Source organism: Excalfactoria chinensis, chromosome 2 (assembly GCF_039878825.1).
Source record: "Excalfactoria chinensis isolate bCotChi1 chromosome 2, bCotChi1.hap2, whole genome shotgun sequence".
Taxonomy (NCBI): domain Eukaryota; kingdom Metazoa; phylum Chordata; class Aves; order Galliformes; family Phasianidae; genus Excalfactoria; species Excalfactoria chinensis.
In genome coordinates, this window is record NC_092826.1 from 81,792,154 (window position 1) to 81,820,100 (window position 27,947).

Consider the following 27,947-nt stretch of genomic DNA (forward strand, 5'->3'; position numbering starts at 1 on the left):
TGAGAACGGGGAGGTCGCCCCCAGAGCCGCATTCGGGGCACGGCAGCACCGGGGGCACGAGGGGGGGGATTTCAGCGGCGGTCCTGAGCCGCTCTGCTCCCTTTGTCTCCTCACCCTTCCATCCATCCATTTATCCGTCCGTCCATCCATCCATCCATCCGTCCATCCAACCGCGCGGATGCGCTCAGCATCCCTCAGAGCCGCACGCACAGAGCTCTCTCCCTACGGCTGGGACCACTCCGGCTCTCGTTCCGCCGTCGTTCCCCTGGGGGGCTCCCATCGGCCCTGGCCCATTTCGGCCGCACCGGGCGCGGGGGCACAACTCGTCCTCAACGAAATCCGCGGATCGGTGGATGCTGCCCGGCCCCGCTCGCGGCGAAGGGCCCCGGGGCAGTGCCCGGCCCTGGCAGGCGCTTACCTCGCACTCCTCATACTTGATGTTATCCGTCAGCTTCCAGAGCATTTTCATGGGTCGGCGGGAGAGGGTCCGATCCCCCCGGCGCGGTGCTGCGGAGCTCGGCGGAGCTGTGCAGAGCCGCTCTGCACTGAGCGCTCGGAGATCTCCCTCTAATGGCAGAAACTTTTCCCTTTTGCAGCGCTTTAGCCGCAGCCGGAGCGTCTCATTAGCATAGCGACCGCGGCCCAATTGCTCGCCGGCTCCGACCCGCGCCCGCCGCAGGTACGGGGCCGTAGGGACGGCGCTGCGCCCGTATGCGCCCACCGCGGGGGGGAAAGGGGCCGTACTCCCTTCCGCCCCCCGGGCGCGGGGCGTCCTCTGAGCTTTTTCCCCTTTTCCCCCCAAAACCGAGGAGAGGAGAAGCGAGGTGCGGCCGTTTACCGCCTGGGGACGTGGCTCCTGCCCTCGGGGTTCGATGTCACCTTTTATTTTGTGATGGATTATTGAAAAGCCTCGTTCTTTCGCGAACTGTTCTCATCCCCTCCGGTCCCGGTGGCTGTCGCTCGACAAAATCCAGCCCCAAACCCTACACGCCACACCCGGACGGAACGGCGAGGCAAAAGCACGGGCAGCCAAAAACACTTCTGCGAGCGCTAACAGAGCAGGGAAGGAGCAGTGACACCACCGAACTTTGGCCGTTCATTACGCGGAGCGCTCCGTCGGCCCCGCACAACTCTCCCTCCTCCGGGGTCCGTCTTCCCTCCTCCCCGATCCCATTCATTTCACTCCCCGAGGCGCCGTCCTCTCAGACGCTGCGTTCTGCCTCGCGGAGCCTCGGGGTACCCCCAGCGTCCAACCCGCACCCCGGGGCTCCCCCCACTATGTGCCGCCCGGGGCAGCGCGCAGCGGGATGCGGTGGGGACACATGTGGGGCAGAGAGCTCCTAAGTGGGGGGTACGTACGAGTTGGGTTAGTACAAAAGTAATACAGATGTGTACACACGCACGCGTGTCTACGCTATTTAGATCGCTTCTGCTCGCCGACCCGATAAAGGACGCCGATTTCAACTGTAAAAGTGATTAAAAATATATTTGTGCTCACTTTTTTTTTTCTTTTTCTTTTTTTTTTTTTTTTTCTTTCTTTCTTTTTTGGTCTTTTCCTGCAGTAAAGAATAAAGCAGCGCGGGGAGAGATCGGAAAAGTCGGGAGCAGCGCAGACACCGAACCCACCCAACCCCCTTGTGCACCCCACGCGGGGTCGGATCACGCGTGGGAACTCCGCGTTCCGTCCCGTCCCTCGACGCCCACTCCCGTCCCGCATAGCAACCCCCCAACAAAAGGCTGCAGCCCCCCCCCCGTTACCTGCCAGTCCCCCATCTTGGCGAGGACGGACATGGCGCTGCGGGCTGCGGCTCCCGCCGCTCACGGGCTGCGGGGAGCGGCGCCGCCGGGTGAGTCCTCCCTCCCCTCACCTGCACCGCGCTCACCTGGGCCAGGAGGGGCCGGCAGCTCCTGCCCGCGCCTGCGCGCTGCAGCCCGCTGCTCCCCCCCCCCCCTCCCACCCCTTCACCTCCCGGCTCCCACCCGTGGATATTTTTCCCTTTCCCCGCGAGGATTCAGGTCTGATTTCACGCCCCGAGAGAGAGAGCAAGGAGAGGGGGGAGATTTCCTCCTCCTTACACGTAGTTAAAATGGGACTTTTTTTTTTCCCCCTCTCTTTATTTTTCGCGCACCGCCAAAGTGTATCCGTGGGTGGGGACACCCGTCGTACCCATCCCTCCGCTTCTTTAGCATTGGCCCCGCGGTGCGGTGTCCACTTCGGCTGCCCGGCAGCAGCGCCGGTGAGCGGGGCTCCCCGGGACGGAAAAGAAGCCGGGCTGGGAGAGGGGCCGCAGGGAGCGCACCGCCTCTTTCTAAAGACACGTGCGGCTCGTCCTTTTCTTTTTGCTTTTCTTTTTTCTTTTCTTTTTTTTCTTTTATTTTTTTTTCTATCCACCCCCTCCCCTCCCTCCCCCCCCCCCCAACCCTTTTGTTTTTTTCTTCTCTTTTTTGTTTTTGCTTTTGGTGCATCCCATGGGAATCCCGCTCGGATGCTCACCGCCCGCCCCTTATTTGCCTCCCCCACCCCATCCAGCCCTATCCCATTCCCAGCTCGGCTCCGGTCCGAAACTCCGTCTCGGGGGGGTCACATCCTTCCTCCGAAACGGGATGCGCGGTGCTGTGTTGTGGGGCTGTCCCGGCTCGGAGTAGGGCTGTAGGATGCGGAACAGAAGGAAGGAGGAAAAACTGGCCGGGTATTAAAAAAAATAATAACAAAAAAGGGATAAAAAGGGATAATCAAGGGAAAGGGGGAAAAATAAACAACACCAATAACAAAAAATCAACCAACCACCAAACCAGAGAGCCTCTGTATGCGAAGGAAAAGGCAGAAAGGATGCTGAGAAGAGCCCTGCCGCCTCCACCTGCGGCCGTTCCCAGCTGTCAGCTCTGCCGGAGCTTCTTCCCAAAGCGGCCGCTCCGCTGCGCGTAGCGCCGGCAGTGAGGGACCCACGGATGGGGGAGCAGCGGGACGAGGAGAGAGATGGAGAGGAGGAGGATAAAGATGTGCTGCCGGGGGTTGGCGGGTGGGAAATCTGCGTACATTTATTTGGTTTCAGTGTCAAACGAAGAGCTTTGAGGTGTGAGCGGAATGAAACTTGCTGGAAGTGAGATGAAAACTCTTTGGGAGGAAAAAAACAATGTTTGTTTGTTTGTTTGTTCCGCACGTGGGTCCCGTCTATCCTTTAATATTTATTTGCCGAATCAACCAACCCAAAACAACCAAGCAAGTGAAACCGGGACTCAAAGCAGAGTGAAAATCGAGCGCAGGGTTAAAGCCGGGCGCATGCTGGGGACAGCCGCAGTCGAGCTGCTGAGGATGGCCGGGTATTCGCACGAGATGCACCGCGGCGAGGACACCCCGGCCCCGCACCATCGTTACAGCCCAGGCCACCCAGCGGGCGAACTCCTGAATAGAGCGTCCCGATACGCGATAAATCCATCCTAAAGATCCACCCAGTAGAAATCCGGCTTTTATTTACAGGGACCTGTTCGCTTTTTGAGGTTTTGCTTTCGTACGTTTCATTTGCTAAACACGAGGAAACCCCATAGAGCTCTAAGAGAGGTGCTGCACTTGCAGTTCGGGCATACAAACTGCAGTTTGGGTCATTCTGACTCCTCACACGTCCCCTCTAAATGGCTTTTGCACTTGAACTGCAGGCAGCTGGTTGGCCACCGACCCTACGGTTGCAGTTGTACCGACCGTGCCACTGAAAAACAACTTCCAAATAAATAATAAAAGAAAAAAGTTTTGATTTTTAAAATCCAGCTTTAATTTTTCACCAGCAAAATGATGGGGCATGGGGGTGAAGTCACACTCCTGCAGTAGGTCTCTATGCGGCGTTGTGCTTGGATTGAGATTTCAAAGCCTGCACTAAGATACGCCGTAAAAACTCAGACAGCCCTCCTCCCCCGGGGATATTTATCTTACACATTTAATTGCTCAGTAAAGCAAATTCTGAATGCGTGTGCTTGTATGGAGAGGCTTTGGATCAGTTATTATCAGTACATCCACTGTTCTGCAGCAGCTCAGTGGGACTCTGCACCAACATCCCCGGGACTTGGGATTTTTAGTTGGTCCTGTGAGGAGACAGGAGTCGGATTGAGTGATCCTTGTGGGTCTCTCTCAGTTTGGGATATTCTCTGGTTCTGTGACTGTGGGGAAGCAGAGGCTGTGCCGGGCTGTGGGCTCCCATCCATCTGCTGAGCAGTGACACACAGGCAGGAGCAGCGTTCCTTGTAATGCTGTCTCCTGGTTACATATGATCATTCAAGAAGAAAAACAACAGAAAGTTGTTTAAGGATAGGCCAAATTCCCACTCTGCTTAAGCAAGCAACAGCACTCCACAAACCTGCATGGAGAAGAACAGGGCTCTTTCATTTTACTCTGATATCACACTGACGCGGTCATTCTTCCAACAACTTCCCTCTCTGTAACAATCTGCAACAAACCCTCAAGAGATGCAGTGCTGTTAGTTTGTCTGCCTTACAGATAAGCGAAGGGGAAGACAAGTAACTTCCCCCAGGTCTGGCAGCTGGTTTGGTTCAGATCTAGGAAAGGAAACCATAGACACATCCCAAACTGACCATTTTGCCCCCATTGCCAGAAAAGCAATACCCCATGAGGAGCAGCAGGCCGTCAGCACCCCTGCAAGAGGTTCCTTCCATTCATTGCCTGACAGTGCTCCCCCATATCCAGCCCTGTGCTCCTCCATGCCCAGCCCTGGGCACCCACGCATGAAGCTTCCAGCTTCCCCCTCCAATAGCACGTTGATGCTGCATCCACCCCAACGTGGCACAGAGCATTGGAAGTGGATTCATTCTTTAGCGCGTTGCATAAATCACCCTAACAATTCCAGGACGTATTTATGAAACAAGGCCCGACATTCAGCATGGCAGATTTTAAGTAAAATCTACTTTGATATATCGAAGCTAACACGAGAACTGCTGTCTGCAAGGCATATATTTTAATGCGTCAAATAATTACAAAAGGGCCTATTACTGGAAAATGGCTGTTGGAGGCTCTGATGTCCATAACAATATTAATCTGCAGAAAATACTCTGAGTGACTTTTTCAACATGGAGCTCCCAAGGCTGGAGCCTTTAATCCAGACCAGCTTGCGTGCAGCTGCAGAGCATTCAGCCTTTACCATTAGGTCTCGCCATTGTCCCAGCACATGCCTACACCCCACGATACTCCATGGCATTAAAGCACCGCTGCATGGCTGGAGCGACTTGTCACTAAGATGTATCACTTGGCAGAGAGCAAAACAAAACAAAACAGACAACAGAGTGCAGTCTATACCATGGCTCCGGTTTGCTCGGCTCCGTTAAGCTTTGTGGCGTTAGACACCAGCTCACTGCCGAGCTCCCACGCCGAGTTCTCCTTTCCTGAGGCTCTGGCGCCCCGGTGTGTCTCGGTTTTGGAGGATTCAGCAGCACAACTCAGCTCAGCGCTGGGAGTGCAACACTTGGGCATGAGAGATCTCTATGAAGACAGCCTGGACATTGTGGGCAACAGTCTGACTACACACATTATTCACTCTCCTTCAGATCCAGTATTGTCCTCTTGCACCTTCACCCAGAGCCTGGAGACAAAGAGACTCTCGTGTTTTAAAGCAACGCTTAGAATAATAGAATCGTTTGAGTTGGAAAGGACCGCTAAAGGCCATCTAGTCCAACTCCTCTGCAATGAACAGGGACACTACAGCTACATCAGGTTGCTCAGAGCCCCATCCAGTTTGACCTTGAGTGTCTGTAGGGAAAAGGATCATCCACCACCTCTCTGAGCAACCTGTGCCACTGCTTCACCACCCTTATGGTAAAAATCTTTTCCTTATATCCAGCTTAAATTTCCCCTCTTCTAGTTTGAAACTAAATGAACCAAATCATAGTCTTTTCTATACCCTCCCTTGTATCTCCCTGTATATGTGAAGTACAGATTTAAGCCTGAATAAAAGAAGTAAAAATAAAGCATTACAACTGTTTTACACCCTTGATGGGTCAGATTCACACAGTGGATGGGCACTACTGCACCTGTGGGAGATGCCTATCTGTATCTCTCAATCATTGACTGCACCATACATCTCAGTATTCTTCAAGGGTAAAGGCAGAGGTGGAGGGAAAGCAACAAAAAATATAAGAAAATCCTAACTGTCAACATTTGTTGTCATGTCCCACGTAATTATTAGTGGTGAGGTGCTGGCACAGCTGCCCAGAGAAGCTGTGGGTGCCCAATCCCTGGTGGTGCTCAAGGCCAGGTTGGGTGAGGCCCTGGGCAGCCTGAGCTGGTGGGGGGGGGGCTGCCCTGCCCACAGGAGGGTGTTGGAACTGGGTGGGCTTTAATGTTCCTTCCAAGGCAAAGCATTCTGTGATTATTTATCCCTTATCCTGAAGATAAGTTGGACACAAAGGAATGAAAAGAATGGCCTCGGAACACGGGTGGGCCAGCTGGACACAGAGGAAGGAGACCAAGACAGCCTGAGTTTTGTTGAGATTTACTCTACCAGAGGTCCATTGATATCATATCAGTGGACTCTGCTGAATGGAGTCCGCTAAGGTTTTGCTTTCCTGCCTTCCAGCTGCTGGCACTTACTTCAAAACATGCAGGGGATGTGCATGTCAGAGGGGCACGGTGTTTGTTTGGGACTATTCAGAAAACACACACGCTTTGCAAAGCATCATTGGAAAAACACAGCATGCAAACAGAGGCAGGTTATCACTTGCCCTACAGTCAGCATCGCCTGCTTTGCACTTAACCTCGCTAACCTGGAACAGCCCTCCCCGACACCTGCCTTGCCCTTCCCAGCCATTAGGCAGATGGCCCAGCTGTAGGACAAGTAGCCCTGCCCTGCCTTTATGTATGGGTGGGTGGTGGTGATGCCATTGTTTCCCACCTAGGGTGCTTAGTGCTCTTTTCACCAGCCCTTGTCAAGATGCATCTGGTTCCTAAAGCTGAGGGGGACCCATCCCAAAAGGTACTGCTCACCCACCCCTGGCTTCTTCTGCTCTCATGGTTTGTATAACATCAAGTTGTCCCACTTTGTCTCCCTCTGCGAGGCACCCTGCCGAAATCAACCAGATTACAAATAACCCTGAAGAAGTAAGGGAGAAGATTGCCTAGCTCAGGGGCCTTGCCTAACACCATGCTCCCAGGCTAGGGACTTAATGCACTTGCCCCACTGCCTACTTCACCACTGGGTATGGATATGGGCAGGTCTTAACCTCTGCCTCTTGCAATGTGCTGTGAGATATGTTTCAAAATAAGCTGCTACTTGCTTAATCCTCCTCCGGACCTGCGGAGGAACCCGAGCTTGGCTAACAGTCTTATGCTCATGTGGAGCCTCCCCAGAAGGAGAACGTTTCCCCATGAGCATGGGAGCCTCGCTCCCAGCTGGTCCTGGTGGTACAACTGATGTGAGAACATCACCCGTCTGAGCACACCGAAGCTGTTCTGCTTGCCTCCATTTGGTGCTCTTCCTTGGCAGTGGGAAAATAACTTTAGTACTACTATGATTTCATTCCAGAAGGAAAGAGTTGATTGCAAAAGCTGGTGGTTTATCCCGTGGGCGAGTGTTGGCCAAACTCGGTGCTGAGATTTTAAGCCCCAGCTTCCTATAGTAACAGGCAATGTATTGGCTTGACCCAGTTTACAGTCAATTGGGCACAAGAACTTAGAACAGGAACAAAAATCATCCCATAAATAGTCTGTCTGCATCTGAAACAGAATTAGCCCCACAGTGAATGGCCTCCTCAGCTGAATTACAGCATGACTGAGCCCACGTCATGGGCCAAAACCAAGTCCTGTGGCTGGATAAGAGCAACATTATTAGGATTATTATCAGGGGCTGGATCAGGCCTAATATGCATGCAATTATTCAGTACCTTTAAGCTACAATTAGGTGTGACAGCAGCAGTTTAAGTGGCTGATGGCAGAGAGCGTTTGGCCTTTCTGGCCATGCAGCTCCCTACATGCTGGCAGGGCTCAGGGCACGGACAGATGGCCAAGGTGCAGCTCATTGTGCTGGTCAGAGGGATTTCTATCTCAAGCCACTCCAACGAGGAGATGGCAGAAGAGGTTTGGTTTCCAAGCTTCAGATGCTCTGGGATGAAGCTCGGCACCTCAGGCTGTGGTTTTGCACCAGAGAGTTCAACAGCAATAGCAGCCCTAGGGGATTCACACCCTATTCTCCAGCCTCATGCTTTCTTTTTTCCTACTTTTTGTGAAGACCTGCTGGATGGATTTGCTTTGGGGAGAAATGAAGGGAAAAAAAGAATTCAGCCCTTTGCCTTAAGCAGATACATCCCTAAATGTGTTTCCAATCTGGCCCACCAACCATGCAGCCGAAGGACATGGGGACAGCCAGTGCTGCTGAGAGCCAGTGGTTGAGAAACCTTGGCCTTACCTTAAACTGATAATGAGCTTTTTGTGCCTCCTTCCATTCCTGCACCTGAAAAGCACTGCTGATTCTCTGGGAGAGGCTGTCCTGGCCTCCTGCAGATGAGGTGGGCTCTGTTGGATGCTGGGCTGCCCCACAGGGAAGGAAACAGAACTTATGTGTGGAAAAGCACGTGTACACATGGCATTGTACTACACACGCCTTCAGCTCCACGTTTGTCTGTGCCAGGCTTACATACAGCAGAAAACACTGTGTCTGCACAGTGGGCGCCGACCCACCACATACTGGGAGTGAGCTGCTGTTGCAGCGTAGCCATGCATTAACACGTTGTAAAAGGCCGTTTAATCGCCATGGGATTGTAGATGAGCTCAGGACGGGCAACAAGCGGTGATTCACAAGTGACTCATTTCGGCTCTTCTTTCCGGTGCAGCAGTTGCAGCAGGTCCTGTTTGCACACATTGAAACTAGCAGTCCCCGAGCCCGCCGCACGCTGCCCCAGCCCTGCCAGCCTCACCCCACCGGGCTCACGTTTCGTCCCGCAGCAGCGAACCCCGCCGATGCTCGAGCCAACATTGCCATCCAGTGGCACCGAGGACGAATGACATGGGAGAGGCTCGGCGGCGGCTGGCAGGTGTCCTGCGTTGGATCAGCAGCGATAACACAGGATGCCCCGCATCACCCGGATCAAACTAGTGCAGCTACATCCAGGACGCTCCTTGCCAACAGCGCGCAGCTATACAATATATATTGTGTTGGAAAGAGCGTAGCCAGCAAAAGAATGAGGGTGACTGTTCCCCTATACTCAACACTGATGAGGTTGCACCTCAGGTACTGTGTTCAGTTTTGGGCCCCTCGTTACAAGGAAGACATTGAAGCCCTGGAGTGTGTCTGGATGGGCAATGAAGATGTGAGGGGTCTGGAGCACATGTCTTATGAGGAGTAGCTGAGGGAGATGGGATTGTTCAGTCTGGAGAAGAGGAGGCTCAAGGGAGACCTCATTGCTCTCTGCAACTCCCTGAAAGGAGACGGTGGTGACATGAAGGATTGGTGTCTTCTCCCAGGTAACAGTGATAAGACAGGAGGGAATGGCCTCAAAATGCACCAGGAGAGGTTCAGGTTGGATATTAGGAAAAATTTCTTCCTGGAAAGAGTGGTGGAGCACTGGAATAGCCTGACCAGGCAGGTGGTGGAGTCACCATCTCTGGAGGTGTTTAAGGAAAAAGTAGATGTGGCATTGAGGGACATGGTTAGTGGGTATGGCCAGGATGGACTGGCAATTGGACTGGATGGCTTAGTGGTCTTTCCAAACTTAATGATTTGATGATTCTATGAAAAATATGTTGTCTTTCTTTCCTAGAAAACTCAATATGTTGATTTGGTTTGGGCTCTGGGACCTGTTCATCATCTGCTACATCTCTGTGCCTTGGTCATGCTGCTACTTCTTGCCTGCTCCTCAAATTCAGCTGGGTTCCTCTTCAGGCCCAAAGGAGCCAATGAAAGTCAGCCTGCATGGTTGTAACTCGGGGGAGAAATCTGCTCATTTTCAAGTGGTTGCATAAGAAAACTCGAAAGGACTGATTTCTTCTTTTCAAAGCTGGGAGTACAGCAGTGAGGTTACTCCGCTTCCTCTGAAAGGCATCTGTATGGCAACAGCAGGCCTGACTGGAGAAAGAGACCAAAAACCTACCCAACTTTGTGTAGGAAGGGGGACATCAACAGAGATGGTGCACCTTTAGAACCAATGCAATGGCATGTAGAACACCACAGATTTAATGCTTACACACAGCGGCATCACTAGAGCTCAGTCCCCAAGCAGGCTGGATATTAAATTGATCAAAGTGGTAATGAAAGTGGGAATTACTCCATCTCAGCTGACACAAGGCAGGTGACCTTATTAAAAAATATGCCAGTGTATTTAATGGGGTAGGGCAGTTTCTTGGGGAATTAATGATTAATGTGGCTATAACTTTGGAGATCTCACAGCTAATGCCACTGGAAAAAGTCTCTCTTCCACTGTAAGAAATGGCTGAAATGCTTGGGCTGGGACAGTCAGAATGCAGGTACATGGATTCAGCTGAGAGGTGTCCCGTGCAGGTATTGGAGGCTGAGGACTGTGGAAAAGCAAGGGAGCAGGGCAAGCAAACCCAGCACATTTCCTTGCACTCTTCCAGCCTCCAATCACTTGCAGTCCAGGGTCTTTCTGCGATGGATGTGTTTGTTGCATATTCAGGAACAGTCCTCTCTCTTATCAATACGCCCAGGTACTTCTTCGGTGCACCTGTGAGTAGAGGGAGCTTCCTGAGATTTAAAGAATCATTCAGGTTGGTTGGAATGACCACTGAGCTCATCTAGTCCCACCACCAACCCATCCCCGCCATGCCCACTAACCATGTCCCTCTATGCCACACCTGCCCTTTTCATAAACACCTCCAGGGATGGTGGCTCCACCATCTCCCTGTGCAGCCTGTGCCACTGCCTCACTACTCTTTACGAGAAGAAATGTTTCCTAATATCCAACCTGAGCACTGTCATCCCAAATCCAGGAAGAAAATTCTCTAAATCCAATGCAGTGTTAGAAAGCAGCATTCCTTTATTCCTCACAATATGTGCCAGGCAACTTGATAAACAAGGACACTCTCAGAGTTCAGGTTCTACATTTAAACAATTAAGACCTACATACGCAGTGCTTTGGCATTCATATTCATTCTTTTCCACTGATAGATGCTAATGTCCCTCTGGGACTGGATGGTAGCATATAGGGCGGCCGTACCCTCACTTACTTTATCCCCATTTTTATCCACCATCAGCTTCATCACTGAGGCTTTTGGCTGACATTTAGCTGTTTTTCCCCAGCCTGGCAAATTCCCACTGCTTGTTAGGCTGTAATGAGCAACTTCCAAAGCAATATATGTGAAGATCCAAAGAAAATGTCCTTGCACCTGGTAAAATGCAGAGATACGTAGTTTATTATGACCCCAGTGCTCCTTGGGAAGCAGAATTAGGCTTCACACACCAAGCAAAGTTGAAGCTGCAAGTTTTAGAATTAGAATTCGCTGTTTCCTCTCACTAAACTAATATATTGGTCCTTAAACTAATATACTGATCCCCATTGCTAAAGAAGCCAGCTGGTATCAACTTCCCCTGGCACAACTTGAGGCCATTGCCACACATTCTGTTAGGAGTAAAACATCGTTGCTGCTGCTGCTTGCTGCAGACTTAGGAAAAACAGGCCTTCCCACACATTCTTTGCAAATAAAAAGGAGTATAGCAAAAACTATCTCAAACATAAGCCAAAGGTTCAGGCCAAGGAGAATTAGGACTGTGAGGAACAGGTAGGTAGCTGTAAGCAAGAGGATTTGTGCTGAAGTAGAAGAGGAGAAAGATACTAGGGGAGTTGAGAGACAGTGGAGTTACATGTTAAGTGGGATCCAGGCATGCTGCAAAAAGAAGATTCAAGAAATTGCTATTAAATAACACATCACAAGACTGAAAAGCCATGTTGGGGTTCCAGCTGCCACGTGTGGATGGTAAATGGCAAACCCAACAAGAAAGTCCTGGTCTGGGAAAGGCAGTTTTTCCGGAAGGGATCAGACAAGAGGAGTCTGTCTGCAGACACTGAGAAGCATAAAATCATAGAATGGTTTGGGTTGGAAGGGATCTTTAAGAAGCTAAGGAATGAGATGTTGTGCAAAACAGGAGGTTTCCAGTAGTCTTCTAACCTCCCGATAACCTCCAGTGACCCAATACAGGGAGAGCAGATTGTCTCAGCTTCTGTAATACCATCAGGAGCTGCTTTGGACCTCATGGGGCCTGGCAATTGCAGTCATTGCCCTTCCCATAAGAAGGCCATAAAATGATTGTGTAAGCTGCAGAACAAGGGACAAAATGAGTACTAGCCTCCACCCAAAGCAAGGTCAAACAGAAAGGTGTTTGGGAATGTGAAGCATCTGGGAGCTGGTGGCTTTAGTTCAGTGCTGTTTTGGGTGTAAAACAGCAGATCAAGCAGAGAATTGGGAAAAAGGCATAGGAATATATATGATATATGATATGATAAAGATATGATAAATATGATAAAGAGTACACTGGTTCTAAAGAGGGTGATACTGGTCCAATGGTATGGATGGCAAAGACAGTGGGGGAAAAAAAGGCAGACTGTCTTCAGGTCAGAAGCAATATGAGACATAAGTCTGGGGCTTACAGTGTGATGTTACCAGCAGACCACCAGCACAGTTTGCTTTTCCCAGACTCCTGGTTATATGAAGGGGAGACCTTTGCATACAGTAATGCCTCCGGAGGGAAAATGAGGCAAGGGAAGCTTATGAACCCAGGATGAGACTTAAGAAATTGGTGCTTAGGTGCAACAAAAGGGGCTGTTTTCACTCCTGGGAAGAAAACAGCAGCTGTGTGACACAGGCCAACTTCCTTCACAGTTTGACAGCCAGCCTTTGTCACTGGCCACAGAAACATTTGCCATTTGCATGGTGACTCACCAAGAAGCTGACAGGCTCTAGCAGCCATGTCTGTCTCCTGGGCAGAAATGAAACAGAGTGGAAATATCTGAACTACAGAGAAACCCAAGAAACACACCCCAAAATTCCGCTCATCCTTCAGTTCTTCTTCAGACTCTCTATGGGCAACAAATGCCTACCAGCTGAAAGGTAAGTCATTGAAAGAGTAAAAAGATGGAACAGGCATCAAGCTGTTCTGTGTGAAAAGATATGAGAGGTGGAACACACGAACACAAAAGTAAAGTGTCACAGATTTAGAATTTAAGTGATTTTACCTCATATTTAGGGTGAATGACAAAATTATTGTACAAGCACTTTTTCCCTCCCTGAGTGCTCCTGGACTATTTTGAACTTACCAAAGTTGCAATGTAATGGTAACTAGAAGAGATGACAAGCATATGTCTAAATGATGACAGAGTTCTTTTGTTAGTGTGTTCATACATTTCCTGGGCATGATAGGATCTCCAGGCCAGCTACAGCCAAGCTAGGTAATAAATACAGTAATAGAGACAATCAGAGGAAACGGAGAAGGAAAGGAGCTAGAAAATCACCAGGTCTGGACCAGTATGACCTGTAAAGCAGCTGAAAAAGCTATGCCTAACCTGCTTCTCAAACCCATCAAAAGCAAATTCCAGCCTCTTCAGACCATCTAATCTACATTCACCTGTTTAGCACTACAAAGCTTCCCTAATGTCTGATCTTCACCTCCACTGATGCTATCTATGCTGATTAGTTCTCCTATCCGCAGAGAATGCAGAGAATCATAAAATCATATGAGTTGGAAGGGACCCTTGAAGACCATCTAGTCCAGCTCCCCTGCAATGAACAGGGACACTACAGCTACATCAGGTTGCTCAGATCCCCATCCAGCTTGACCTTGAGTGCTTTCAAGGATAGGGCATCCACTGCCTCTCTGGGCAACCTGCCTCACCGCCCTTATCATATAAAGCTTTTTCCTTATACCCAATCTAAATTTCCCCTCTTTTAGTTTGAAACCATTTTCCCTCGCACTATCACAACTAAAAAGTCTGTCCCCTTCTTCCTTACAGCTCCACTTTAGATAATGTAAGGCTGCTCTCAGGTCTCCCTGGAGCCCTTTCCTCTCCAGGCTGACAGCCCCAGCTCTCTCAGCCTGTCAGAATCAGCTACTCCCTTTCATATTTGCATCAGGTTTTGTTTCTATTTATATATATACATATATGTAATGTTCAAAGACTTTCTATTTTTTCTGATTTTGTTCCTTTCTCACTAGATAACCATATATCATTTCAGTCATCCCTCACGGATACTTTCCAGGTCTTCACGGACTTTCTGCTCGTTTCGAACCCAGCAACAAGTTGCAGAGCCAGAACTATGAGCGAAGCAGGCTGCAGCAGGTTGTGGGAGGCTGTGCTTTGCAGAGCAGCTTGCTCACAGCCTGCAGGTGGAGTCGTGCTCCTCCCGTGACCGCTGAGGCGCCTGTAACTGAGGACAGACTCCGAGTCTGTGCAGGCAGTTGAGGCTTGACACTGTGCATCAGGGAATTAATTTTGCCCCGGTAACCCAGGCCTGTGACTGGCTTCGGATCACATCCATTAAGTGCTCAGTAGAAGACAAAATCTGAAAGCCCCAGTAGCCAGGCTTGATGATCCGAGAGGTTCATGTTTGTAAAGTTAGCAAACACCTAAATGTTTGCAAAATCCATTGCGAGCCATCTTTGGGCACTCCTTTAGTGCAAATAATAGCTGCATGAGTACACCTGTCCTCTGCTGTACACTGTTATGTACATTAATCTGCATTAACCCTATGAGGAGAGGCTAAGGAAGCTGGGGCTGCTTAGTCTGTGGAAAAGGAGACTGAGGGGAGACCTTATCGCCCTCTTCCAGTATCTGAAAGGTGCTTACAGTGAGAGCGGGGCTGGTCTCTTCTCACTGGTGACAAGTGACAGGATGAGGAGAAATGGCCTCAAGTTGCACCAGGGTAAGTTTAGGTTGGATGTTAGGAAACACTTCTTTACAGAAAGGGTAGTTAAACACTGGAATGGGCTCCCCAGGGAGGTGGTTGAATCACCATCCCTGGATGTGTTTAAGAGCTGTTTGGATGCGGTGCTCAGGGATATGATTTAGCAGAGGGTTGTTAGAGTTAGGGTACTGTGGTTAGGCTGTGGTTGGACTTGATGATCTTCAAGGTCTTTTCCAACCTGGGTAATTCTATGATTCTATGACTGATTAAGAAACAGCCTTATCTCCATGCCCTGTCACTATCAGTATCAACAGTAAAATGCAGTTGTATTTAACAAAAGAACACCAATTTCTCCATCACAGCTAGCCTGTACTCTATTGGGACGTGTTTAATTATGTCTTGCTTTTCCTGCACAAGAGGATAGATGAAGAAGGAGGAGGACGAGCTCTGCTGCTCCAGAGCAGCTGGTAAGGGGTGGTTTTTCACACAGGTAAGTACAGGTCCCCATTGGAAACTAATTGGAAAAAGAGCAGAAAAGCACTCTATGTTGGAGCAATTGTGTGTTTAAGTTGAGAACCGTGCTCTGCTGGAGACCAGAGAGCTTTACACACTTCTGCCTTCCTTGTGTCAAAAAGCCTGCTGTAAATTCAGGCCAAAAATGAAGTTTCCACAACGTCAGAGGCTCTGTGTTTGAAGCCTGGGAGCACTGCAAGATGATATCAGATGTGACGGTGTGCTGTCTGGCCTTTGCTGTTTGCAGACAGATGTGCTCATGTGCTGCGTGTGATTAGATTACTTGATAGTTTTAGTGAACCGTGTGAGCTGAGCTAGCGTTTCCCTTGATGTGTCATTTCATCTCTCCTCCCACTCGCTGCAATCACTGCTGCAATGTGACTGCCCGGTGTCAGCCCTGCGCCTGCCTGGGAGCTCCTTTTCAGGTAGGTTTGTGTTTTCTTCTCTTTGGACAGCCACATTATTGCTGGCTGGCATGCACAGGAATGCCAGGGACTGCTCTTAAACAGCAGAGAAGGGAGGGTAGAAGAGGACAGACAGAAACTCCATCTGCTCCTGTGCTGGACTCTGCTTTCTCCTTTCCCGTGTCACACTGCAGATACACATCCTCTAGCTCAGTCAGGGCATACAAGGCACAGGATAGAAAAAACACTGAAACACTGCCAGGCAGAGCTGATCCAAGAGCTTTGTGGAGAATGTGCACATCGCAAGGCTCTTAAGAGCAGCACAAGACTGAGGCAGTTTCATTCTGATGCAAGGAGCGAAGGATGGGGAGCACATTTACATGCAGAGGATGTAGTTACCTACACTTCTGAACCAAAAAATAAACCCAACACAGTGAGGAGAAATTGCTTGCTTGCAGTAGCCTCTCTTGATTTTTAACAGTGGTGCTGATTCAGTCTGCCAGCTTTGTGTATGAGGGATGAGAAGATGAATGTCATCATACAGACATTCCTGTCCTAACAACAGAATAGAAAACTCCAAGTAACCCCAAACAGATAAATAATATGTAATGTTTGTCACTATTAACCTGGGCCAAATAGGAATTTGCAACCATGATGTGCAAAGCCCATGCACCTTGCTTTTTAATTCGCTAGCAAATTAGCTGAAACCAATTACCTATATTGATTAAGCCAGAAGCAGTTTACTAAGTGCTAACTATATTCCTCGGATAAAAACCCTTGCTGACTGGAAAGGTCTGTTCCCATTCATCTCCAGGGCAGTCATTTCAATAGCTAATCTTACTGTTGAGTGTATTTCCACTGTGTGAACTGTACTAAAATGTTCTCTAATGCTGCAATGAGAATTGCCACAATGAAGGTCCAAGGGACAATAAAAAGAAGCTGCACTGCAGATCTAAATCAGCAACAGATTTAGTTCTACCAGCACAGGCTCCTCCTACATAGCCTCTGTTGAAAAGCATAGTAAAGCCAATCTCTTCTGCCTACTAACTCTGTTATTTTTGCATTCAAAATAAGCCAAGGTCGAAAACAACCCACGCCAAACCTTTCATATTTCTTAAGCAGCAATGATTGATGAAACTTGGATAGGACAGAAAAAATGTTTTAATAAATGGAAAAGAAATCAGTTATAGAAGAGGTAAATATGAGGGTTATTTTTTCTGTCATCTTGCACAGATAGGTGTTTTCATGGCTGTCTAATTCTTTAAAGGAAAGGGAAGGGGGAGCAATTAAGAGCAAAGCCGCAAATTGTGTTCAGAGATAACAAAGTATGTGGTGGTGGATGTCCTTTGACAAGTCAGTAATTACATTATGCATCTGTTTAATCTTTAGGGTGCTGTGGAGGAACTTCTGTCAACAACACATTCTCTACTTATGGTGCTCCCACATCAACGATGACTAGAGATCTGTATCAAATGAAGACATCGGCTGGATACTATGCATTGACCTGATGCATGCATTCTCCAGCACGAACCAAGAACAGACAGTGAAATGAGTTGTTTGGTGTGTCTGATCTGACCTCCGTGTAGGGTTTCATGTGAGGCATTTTTTCCCAAGCAGCCATGAGTGTACTCAGATATTGCTTCTTTGCTGTCTTGATTCTCAGTGTTTCCCTTCCGTTTGTTTTCTATGCCATTAATATACATGCACAAAAGTCTCTCAGGAGGCTCAGGTTCTCAGTGACTTCAAGTTTAGTAGAAGACTGTAAAGCACTCATTGAAGATAAAGTGTCCTTTCTGAAGGAAAAACTTTAAAAACATCCTTAGGAAAACACAATTGCACTGAGTACATCACACAGAATCATTATATCACCCGGGTGCTGTCAGCCGAGGAGGCGGCCTTCCCCTTGGCCTACATCATCACCATGCACAAGGAGTTTGAGACCTTTGAGCGGCTCTTCAGGGCAGTCTACATGCCACAAAATGTCTACTGCGTCCACGTGGATGGCAAGGCGCCGGCTGCCTTGCAGCGAGCCGTGCGGCGCCTGGTGGGCTGCTTCCCCAACGCCTTCCTTGCCTCCCGCACCGAGCGGGTGGTCTACGGTGGTGTGTCCCGCCTGCGGGCCGACCTGCACTGCATGCGGGACCTGCTGGCCTCGGCCGTGCCCTGGCACTACCTGCTCAACACCTGCGGGCAAGACTTCCCCTTGAAGACCAACTGGGAGATCATCCAGCACCTGAAAGCCTACAGGGGGAAGAACATCACCCCCGGAGTGCTGCCACCAAAACACATCACCACGCGCACCCGCTTCATGCACCTGGAGCGGGGTGGGAGCAATGTCTCAGGGCTGGTCACCCCCCAGGTGCTCAAGGCTCCTCCACCTCATAACCTGACCCTCTACTTTGGTTCCGCGTACATTGCGGTCACCCGGCCCTTTGTAGAGTTTGTGCTGCAGGACCCGCGTGCCATCGACTTGCTGGCGTGGTCTGAGGACACCTACAGCCCCGATGAGCACTTCTGGGTGACGCTCAACAGGATCCCAGGTGAGTACACCTTTTGTTTTGTTTTCTGAAGATTTATGCCTAAAGTAATGGGTGTACACATAACACACACACATACTTCAGACTGAGTTTAATTAAGTCTGTATCACTGAACAGAATCATAGTACCGTCCTTCCAGATGCCAGGGACAGTACTGAGAGGAATAGGCAGACCCAGCTGATCCACACATGGCCCCGAGGCTGGTATAACTGGCATAATTTTGGGTCTCTCTGTCATGAGATGGTCTACACAACATCAGGGCTGCTGGCACCTGATAGGATGCACCTGTCTCAGATGGGGGAAAGGATTTTTGCACAAGAATTATCAGGGCTGATTGATAGAGCTTTGAACTAGATTTGAAGGGGGAAATGGATAAAATCAGACTTGCCAGTGATAAGCTATGGGATGGCATGCCAAAATTGGAGGGACTGCATGTCAGTGAGATCCTTCAGTCTGCTCTTCAAGTGCTGGGTACAAGGAAGAAAATTTGAGATGTTTCCACACCAACGTACTCTGCATGAGGAACAAGGAAGAGGAGCCAAAGCCTTGTCTCAGTCCCAGAGCTATGATATCACTGGCATAAGCAAAACCTGGAAGGCAAAGCCCTGGAACTGGTGTGTCATGATGGACAGCACTGAGCCCTTCAGCAGGGACAGGCAGGGTAGGTGATGCTGGGAGTGGTTGTGTGTGAGGGAGGGGCTGGGCTTTACTGAGCTCGTGGCTGGCAATTGCATGGTTGGGTGCCTCTGAGCAAATAAAGTGGATATCACTGTTCCCCTGCTGCAGGTCACCCAGCCAGGATGATGACACTGATGAACTATTCATTAAGGAACTAAGATGTAGCTCTAGATCAACCACCCTTAACCTTGTGGGTGACTTCAGATTCCCAGGTGCAATTCCACACTGCTAATACGTAGAGGCCCAAGAGATTCCTAAAACATCTAAATGATAGCATCGTAAGGTGCTGCTTCTTTATCAAGGGTAAGCTCTAAATGTTTATACCCCCCAAAAGAGGAAATCTCCTCTCCTCTTTCACTTCTCTTCAGCTTTATGTGAGAAAACATACACACAAAACATATGAATTTAAAGATCTGTCACTCTTGAAATAAAAGTGCCTGATGTGAAAGCCTTTGCTTCTAGATCTTTGCTTGAAACAGGCAGACTGACATCTGACCTGGAATGTCCAAGGCTGGGACCTGCCTTGGTCATGTACATCCCTCCACAGAGTTGGTGAACGGTCACCTGTAATAAGGGAAGTTGGGGGGGTTTGCAGGGAAAATGCCAGGGCAGAATTGCTTTTATTCCTCATTTCTGCAAGAAGCTTGCAGCTGTGAGTATGTGTCCCAGAGAGGGGAAGGAAAAAAAAGAAAGGCTCCCTACGTCATTTTTGCTCATATGTCAGTACTTGGGATATAATGAAAAGGACGGATAGTTTTATTAGCTTGTAGTGTCTTAAATCACTCCCAGATTTCAAAAGTACGTCTGCACCATCCTGATGGTAATATTTCAGCTGGGAGCTGAATAGCAGTCAGAAAAATAAGGACAGTTGGCATACGGTACAACTCAGGTAATGGCAGGCATTGCTGAGTCAAGCTAAGGGTACAACCAAGGCAGATGGGGGGTCTGTTTGTGCAAGCAAACAGCCATAATTTAAAAACCAGGAACTGCTTAATGTGGTTGATTAATGTGTTAGCACTGTTACCCAGCATTTTCTGGTATTATTCTTGTCTCATCCCTACAACCAAAGGATGTGAACAAGATGTTCCTCGAGAGCCACCAGCTCTCACTTGGCTCTGGAATTACTGCTGCAGATAAATTGAAGTTTCAACAAACAGACCTACTTTGCTGTTGTGGTTTGTTTGTTGTTGTGTCCATCCCTCTCCCCATATATAATTTATCCCGCACCGAGCTTCTCACTACAGCAACTTAATCACCCCAAACTACTTTGGTATAACTCTCAGTTCCTTCAGTGTTTGTAGAGAGATTCTTGCCATGACCTTCTTAGCAGTGCATGCATCATACTAACGCGTCACTGTGGTTGAGCTTTGCCTCCCAGAATTGTTTCTTTTCTTTTCTTTACATTAATGCCCACCCTTCAAAAGACAGATGTAGACAGAAAGGCAGAAGCTTTTTGTATGATTCCAGTCAGTGACGCCAGCTGAATAAGTGATGTTCTCTAGAAGGAAATATTTTGTATCTATGTGTGCAGCATTACTCATATAGCTAACACTTACTCTTTTGTTTGTATTTTCCACTCTTTTAATGAGGCTTCCCATTTGAGCAAACACTTCTTGTAGAAATAAAGTATAAAAAAGGGGATTTTCCTGTAACTGTTATTGAGTCTTATGCCCACAAAGCTGTTGCAATCTCACAATCAAAACCATTGTCTGCTGCAAGATCTACTTAAGGAAGATGTTGCAACGCAATGGCACCAAATACACCTGCTTTATGGCAGAATTTCCAGAAAAAATTATTCTTGTCCTGTATCCTCCATTCAGGAGTTACAGTGTATCACAAAATGTATGATTAAAATACGGTTAAGTCCAGATGCAATCTTTAGCCACTGGAATTTAAGTGTTGCTTTACACTTGTGCAGATTTTCTCCTATTGAGGCCAAGCTGCTTTACAGCCAATCTTTTGCTTTGCACTACTTAGTGATGACAGAGTAAGGAAGGACATGACAAAGAAGGCTTTCTGAAAAGCCACAGCTAATAAACGGACTTGCACTCCTTTGCCTGACTCCCCAGTGTCTTTCTATCTATCATGCACTGGTGTAACAGGGTTCAACAGGCCGCTCTGTGAAAAGCAGACGCAGGTTACAGAACTTCAAGGAAGTGTTTCCATCTAAAGGCAAACTCATCTGACCAGAATGAAAGTTGTGTTGTATGTGTTGAGAGACAAACCCTGCAGTCAGCTGCGTGCCTGGGCAGCAGCACTGGAAGACACTAGAGCCATGCCCTCATGGGTGCTGGTAAAGAGGGCATGCCCTGAGCAGCCCTCAGGCTGAGCTCAGCTTCTCTAAGGCAAGACCATGACCCTGACAAGTTGCCAAAATTAGTTTATGAGTGAGTAAAAGCTCAGAAAAAAACTTCAAAACATACTGTCAAACGAAGCTACTGTTATTGGAACAGAAAATGTTTCCTTGTTATTCATCAGATGAATTTATGCAAGAGGTGCAGCTTAGCTGTTTTATGATAGCCAGCAGCCCAACTGCTTGAGCAGACAGCACGCAGCTCCTCAATTCAGACCACTGCTTTCAATGAAGCAGGTCTCAATATCCTTCTGTTCCCGAGTTTAATTTCCTTCTCAGAGAGTTCTGAGGTCTGCTTTTAAGCTCAACAACCTTAAGTTTATGTAAAATCCCACCCTTGCCTACCAAGTTTACAGTTCTAGAACCTAGATTGGCACTACAAGGACAGATCCCCTCCAGTGTCAGTGAGCAGTTAACGGCATTACCGGCCCAGCCTCTCAGGCCCAGTGCCTGCCGCCTGCAGCAAGTACGTGTCCCACAGCCGGTACATCACCCGGGTACTGTCAGCCGAGGAAGCGGCCTTCCCCTTGGCCTACATCATCACCATGCACAAGGAGTTTGAGACCTTTGAGTGGCTCTTCAGGGCAGTCTACATGCCCCAAAATGTCTACTGCGTCCACGTGGATGGCAAGGCGCCGGCTGCCTTGCAGCGAGCCGTGCGGCGCCTGGTGGGCTGCTTCCCCAACGCCTTCCTCGCCTCCCGCACTGAGCGGGTGGTCTACGGCGGTGTGTCCCGCCTGCGGGCCGACCTGCACTGCATGCGGGACCTGCTGGCCTCGGCCGTGCCCTGGCACTACCTGCTCAACACCTGCGGGCAAGACTTCCCCTTGAAGACCAACTGGGAGATCATCCAGCACCTGAAAGCCTACAGGGGGAAGAACATCACGCCCGGAGTGCTGCCACCAGAACACATCACCACGCGCACCCGCTTCATGCACCTGGAGCAGGGTGAGAGCAATGTCTCAGGGCTGGTCACCCCCCAGGTGCTCAAGGCTCCTCCACCTCATAACCTGACCCTCTACTTTGGTTCCGCGTACATTGCGGTCACCCGGCCCTTTGTAGAGTTTGTGCTGCAGGACCCGCGTGCCATCGACTTGCTGGCGTGGTCTGAGGACACCTACAGCCCCGATGAGCACTTCTGGGTGACACTCAACAGGATCCCAGGTAGGCTGTGGGGTCCTGTCTAGGCATCCAGAACCCTGGGATGCTTTTGGTATTAATCTCACTAAATAGACCAATGGCACTAGCTTTCCATTGCAGAGTGACAGCTGATTGTGGTGGTCACCACAGCTCTCTTCATCATGGAGGTATTTCTCAGTGATGTTCACCACCTGGTTGTCATCATTCCTGCAGTTTTATATAGAAGATCACCCTGATGGGTGACAGCCTATGTTAGCAACAGTAGTGACAAACCAGTACCGAGCAGTACTGAATTTATCTTCCTGTAGATTTCTCCATCTGGCCATGAAGTGTGTCTTAATCAGCCTGATGTTCTGGGTGAGGGTACAGAAGGATTTTCTGTGCATCAGCCTATAAAGCACAAAAGAAAAGCTTGGATCAATTGATGGTGCAGAAGTGTGTAAGCTCATCTCCTTCTGTAAAGAGAGCTGCAATTGAGAAGCACAAATTGCTAGTGAAGACTGACTACCAGCTTGACTTTAATTGACACATTGGTTAGATCCTGGAACTACAAGTAGAGGACTCGGAAGTTCAGAGTAAATCAGGCAGCCTTTCATGCTGTGGCATTTCCATCTGAATATGAGTTTATGTGTGCATTGCAGAAATGCAAAAGCAGTGGCTTGTTTTGTGTAAGATATGGATGCCTTTCTTGATAATACCTGGTAGTGGTGTAAGAAGGGAAGGGAGTGGACTCCTTCTCAGAGCTAGCGCGTGCAAATCAACTCGTATTGGGATTTGAATGGCGAAAAGAAAAAGAGAGAGAGAAAAGGAGAATCTTAGCTGAGAAGCTTATTTTGTTGTGTCCTGTGCTTGAGGTCAATGTTTGAAACCAGAGCATGTTTTCCCTGACTCCAGACCTGTGTCTATGAGAGAAGTATGACCAACACAGTGCTTTGAGATGCTGTTTGGCGAGGAGGAGAGGGCTTCGCTTCCCAAGTGGTGTTTTGCAGCCACCAGAACTGCACTGGTGGGTTGTGAATTCAGCCACAGCTGACTGGAAAAACAGGTCAGCACCTCCAGCACCTTTACTTTCATTTCTTCTCTTGGTGCATACTTGAAATTCTTATTTTGCTGCAGGTACTTTCAAATTCCTGTCACATATATGGGTGATCCAAGCCGCCTGAGGTGAGAGCTGAATAAAAGTAGAGTGAGGAGCTCACACCTGAGTTTATATTAATGATTACCACCAGCATAACTCTTCAGACAAACTGTTTTATAAAAAAAGGTCCCGAAAACAACTTGTGAATATGAAATCAAATGGTAAAGATTTGACGAAGATATAAAGGAAAATGCGGTAAACCCATTTTTAAGTGCTGAGCTTTGTTATTCCTTACTCTTTAATTAACTTACAAAAATGCCTAGTTTACTTAATTTGAGAGCTGGCGAATAATGTGAAGTCAGTAATTTTGTATTCCTAGAAGGCAGTGCCTCCCATTGTTTCTGTGGATGTCCCGAGGTTGTTCCTGTTTTGTCAGTCATCTTTCTGCTTTCCCACAGCGTCAGCATTTTCCAAGCTTTATCATCATGCCACGCTTACCGCCAGCTCTTGCAAACAGGTTTCTAATTCGGAATGACAATGCGTGTCCCAGGCCGTTTGAAGAGCGTATCGCCTGCCATCACTGCCTCTTTTTGTCTTTTATCAAGTGTTGTCTCTACCTGAATGCTTACCACAAAAGAATGACATCTTCTGAGATTTCCCCAGGATAAAAATCTCACTTTGGCATGCTGTTCTGTTTTGTTTCATTTGATAATAGCCCAGTATGCGATGGAGGAGAAACGAGATGATTGTGATGCTCTGCTTACTGCTGGCAGGTATCTCTGTTTACTGCTGCAGTGGTTCTGCTGTTGGATCAAGCCATCTTTTTGCATTTGATAAAGAAGCCACAATAGTATTTGATAGCATCTGTCCTTAGGTAGGAGGAACGTGCTATCCTTAAAAACCCAAAATAGAGCAAGAAAACAGAAGTAAAAACCAAAAAGTGACGCTTAGCTTTTCTCCCATCAAATCTCTCGAAAGCAGAACAACGACAGAAAAGAACAAACAACCCTTGACATTCAGATAATTGCTTCCTTAAAAAGGAAAACTGGAGGACGTAAGAATAAAAGTCTTTGAATATCCCTATTAAAAAACTGGGAAAAAAATCTCAAAACAGTTCATCTGTTAAAGAAGTTTAAGTTACCATTAGATTAATTGCAGTTAGTTAATAGATAACCAGAGGTTATTAATCTGTGGGAATGATAATAATATTGCTGCTACCCAAGAGGCTCCCAGGGGAGGGAGCTGCAGGTTGTAGCTGCCTCGTGGTGCGTGTGGAGCAGCCAGGGTGACGTAAGTCCTCTTCTCCCTGACCAGTGCTACTAGTCATTGCTGTTACTTCTACTGCACTTGTTAAAGCTCTCGAGTTGCAAGTACTCTCAATAGTGACACTAAACTCCTTGCATGTGAGCAAGTTACTCTTTTCCTCTTGTAGCAGAAATGCTAGGTTGTGGCTTGAACCAAATTGAGCACCTGGTAGGAAAGCTGGGCCAAGCCAGGGGAGCTCAAGTGCAAGCAATGCAAGCAATGCACCTGAATAATTGGAAGGGATGGAGCCAGGGTCCATCCCTTCCCAGACCTCATTTATGGATTGGCAGTGGAAGCAGGGGTAATTTGCTGATGATCCCTACCTACCTGAGGCCTTTTGGAAGTAAGTTGTTTCTTTCCTTTATTTCTGTGGTTGCTGCATTTGAACAAGCTCTCCTTTACTGCAGGGACCTTGTTGTCATTGCTGTGCTTTCCATTGTGTTACATCTCTGTTTTCAGCCTTGTTGGGAGAATGCAAAAGCAGCACCTGCTGTTGTACTTCTGGCTCCCCAAATGTTGCCTCTTTTGCCATTTAATAACCCAGGTGTGATGTTATGGTAATTACTTGCTGGGCAGGAAAGAATAAAACGTATTGAGCTTTTTTTTCCAACCAGGTAAATAAATAATGGACAAGCATTCTTATTTCAGTGAGGAGTTGAGGCTTTTCTTAGCAAAGTGGTTTGTGCATTGGGGATCTTCTGTTACTGACCTGAATACAATATTGCAATGCAGATCAGGTGTAGAGGTTTTCCTAGCTGTAATTATCCAATCGCCACTTGTATTCAAAGGCCAATGCTTTATCTCATGGCAGTGATCTGTTTGTTGCAGCCTGGAGTTGATGGTAATGAATTTCCCTTGACTTATAACAAACTTAGAAGCCAGGTGTTGGCTGACGTATGCAGCTATGCATGCAGCTATGCATTTTATCCCAGTTGCATGGAGAAAGGTCCTAGGGAGGAGCCATAATACCATACATACAGATGTTCATAAGAGTGACAGTGTTATTTTCTGTTACCCAATTGCAGGTGTCCCTGGGTCCATGCCCAATGCGTCATGGGAAGGTGACCTGAAAGCAGTGAAGTGGATTGATATGGAAGACATCCATGGAGGTTGTCATGGTAATGTGTATGTACTTCCTCAGTTCTTGTTTGTCTAGTGAAAAACTTGACTTCTTCCAGTAGCCCTATTTAATGCAAGTCAGTCCTTAAGCAGCAGTTTAATAGAGGTAAGATATTGAAAGGATCTTCCTTTGTCCTTAGGTAGTGGGTAACTCACAGTATGGGTACACAGAATCACTGATGCAGATGTTGATGCCTGCTGGAGCCACAGTGGTTAAGGAACCTCGGGAACTGCAAGGTGACAACGTTTGGATATTGAGATTTTTCCCATTTTATATTGCTTCATGACATAACATTAGTGAGTTTTAATTTCTATGGCACGCTCAAATTTTTGGTCACTGATTTTTTTTTGGTATGATGTTACCACTTCTGATATATCAAAGTGAGAGGGGAAATGGGATCCGTATTTCATGAACTTTTGATTTGTTGCTTGTGTTGAGGAGAAAAAAGATTGATAGTTTCAGTCAGTTTGAGTTGCAGCAGCTTAGCATTACCGTGACTACACTAAGTGCCATTGCACCAGTATCAGTCCCAGTTATTTAGTGGAGAGTTTTGCATAAGTAAAAGGATCAGTTCCTCTTCACCACCAGAAGGAAGTTTCCCTCTTTACTGTGTCACAGCCTTGACTTAGGCTCAAGTAATTAAAACTTCTTTTCTGGTCTATTTCCTTATTCAGAAATTATGCTTTTATTTACTCATAAGTAACTTCCTTTATGTATTTCTGTTGTTAGTACTTATTCACACTGTGTGCGTCTATTAAGCCTTTTAGGCTGTGCTGTAGTTTTATAGTGGCTCTGCAGATAAAACTTGTCCAAAGAAAGTTCTGGATCCTTAAGCATGCCTGTAGAAAGAAACCCAGGTTCTGACATTTCTTGTTTTAATCTCTTTTTAATTTGGCAGGCCATTATGTCAGAGGAATTTGTGTATATGGAACAGGTGACCTCAGGTGGCTTTTTAACTCCACTTGTATGTTTGCAAATAAGTTTGAGCTCAAAACGTACCCTCTGACTGTGGAGTGCCTGGAGCTGAGACATCGAAAGAGGACCTTGGCACAGAGTGAAGTTCAAGTGGAACCAAACTGGTATTTCTAGCCAGCGAAAAACCCAGGATACGTCAACAAAAGTGGTCAGAATTACAGCAAAAATCGAACTTCTGCTCTGCTGGAAGCACACATTCATCCAGCAGGTTTCTTTAGGATGTGCGATAGATGCAGCTCAGGTCAGCTTGTCTCACTCTATTTGCAAATCTTTTTCACTCCACATTCCAAAATGTGAGAGATCCAAAAAGAAGCAAGAGGGCACAACTGCTGTGTTTGTACTTTTGCTGTTTTAATGGCCTGTTGTCCAGCCTTAATGTTTTTCTTGCTACGCTGATATTGCTGCCTGTTTCTATAACTATATAGAATCAGGCATCCCCGAGGCTTCTCATACCTCAAAGATAAGCAGTGCGCGTTGGTAAGCAGAAAGGTAACAAGTCACAGTGAGCAAGGCATTAAAAACAGGAACACAATTGGTGGCCATACATGCAGCTGCTGCTTAGTCAAAGATACAGGAATTTAGAGCACCAGGAAATGGAAGGAAGATGTTATGCTGCCTGGGTCTTAACTGTTCTTTAAACATCTGTTAGTTCCAGGTTTGTAGGAGAACACAGCACTTTTTGCTATGTGAATGGTTGTGAATAGGCACTGATAGGCTTTCAGGCACAAGAGCTTTTTATGGAAGATAAGGGCTTGCTTATTTGTTTTACTTGGCTGACTAAGAGAGCTGGAAACTGAAGCAGACTTTTGGCCTGCCAGTGTCCTCAGATCATCATATGCAAGGACACGAAGGGAGGAAGGCAGTGGAAAGAGATGTCAGGACTAAAGGATCGGTAATTGAGCTTTGGAAGTAAGTCTGTGGTTTTTGTGTCTTGTTTTGATATGGATTGGGCCTCCTTCCCAAGTTAACTTCTTTTGAGCAGTTAACGCATAGACTTAACAT

At 47.8% G+C, this 27,947-nt stretch overlaps 1 protein-coding gene across 1 annotated transcript; it reads left to right on the top strand.

Moving 5' to 3' along the window:
* The first annotated feature begins 1,789 nt into the window (after positions 1-1,789).
* GCNT2 (glucosaminyl (N-acetyl) transferase 2 (I blood group)) lies at positions 1,790-27,191 on the top strand. Its single transcript, XM_072328103.1, has 5 exons — positions 1,790-1,847; positions 17,583-18,299; positions 21,769-22,491; positions 25,876-25,968; positions 26,869-27,191. Exons 1-5 carry the CDS (start codon positions 1,790-1,792, stop codon positions 27,057-27,059), a joined length of 1,782 nt encoding a protein of 593 aa, XP_072184204.1. The 3' UTR covers positions 27,060-27,191.
* The last annotated feature ends 756 nt before the right edge of the window (positions 27,192-27,947 follow it).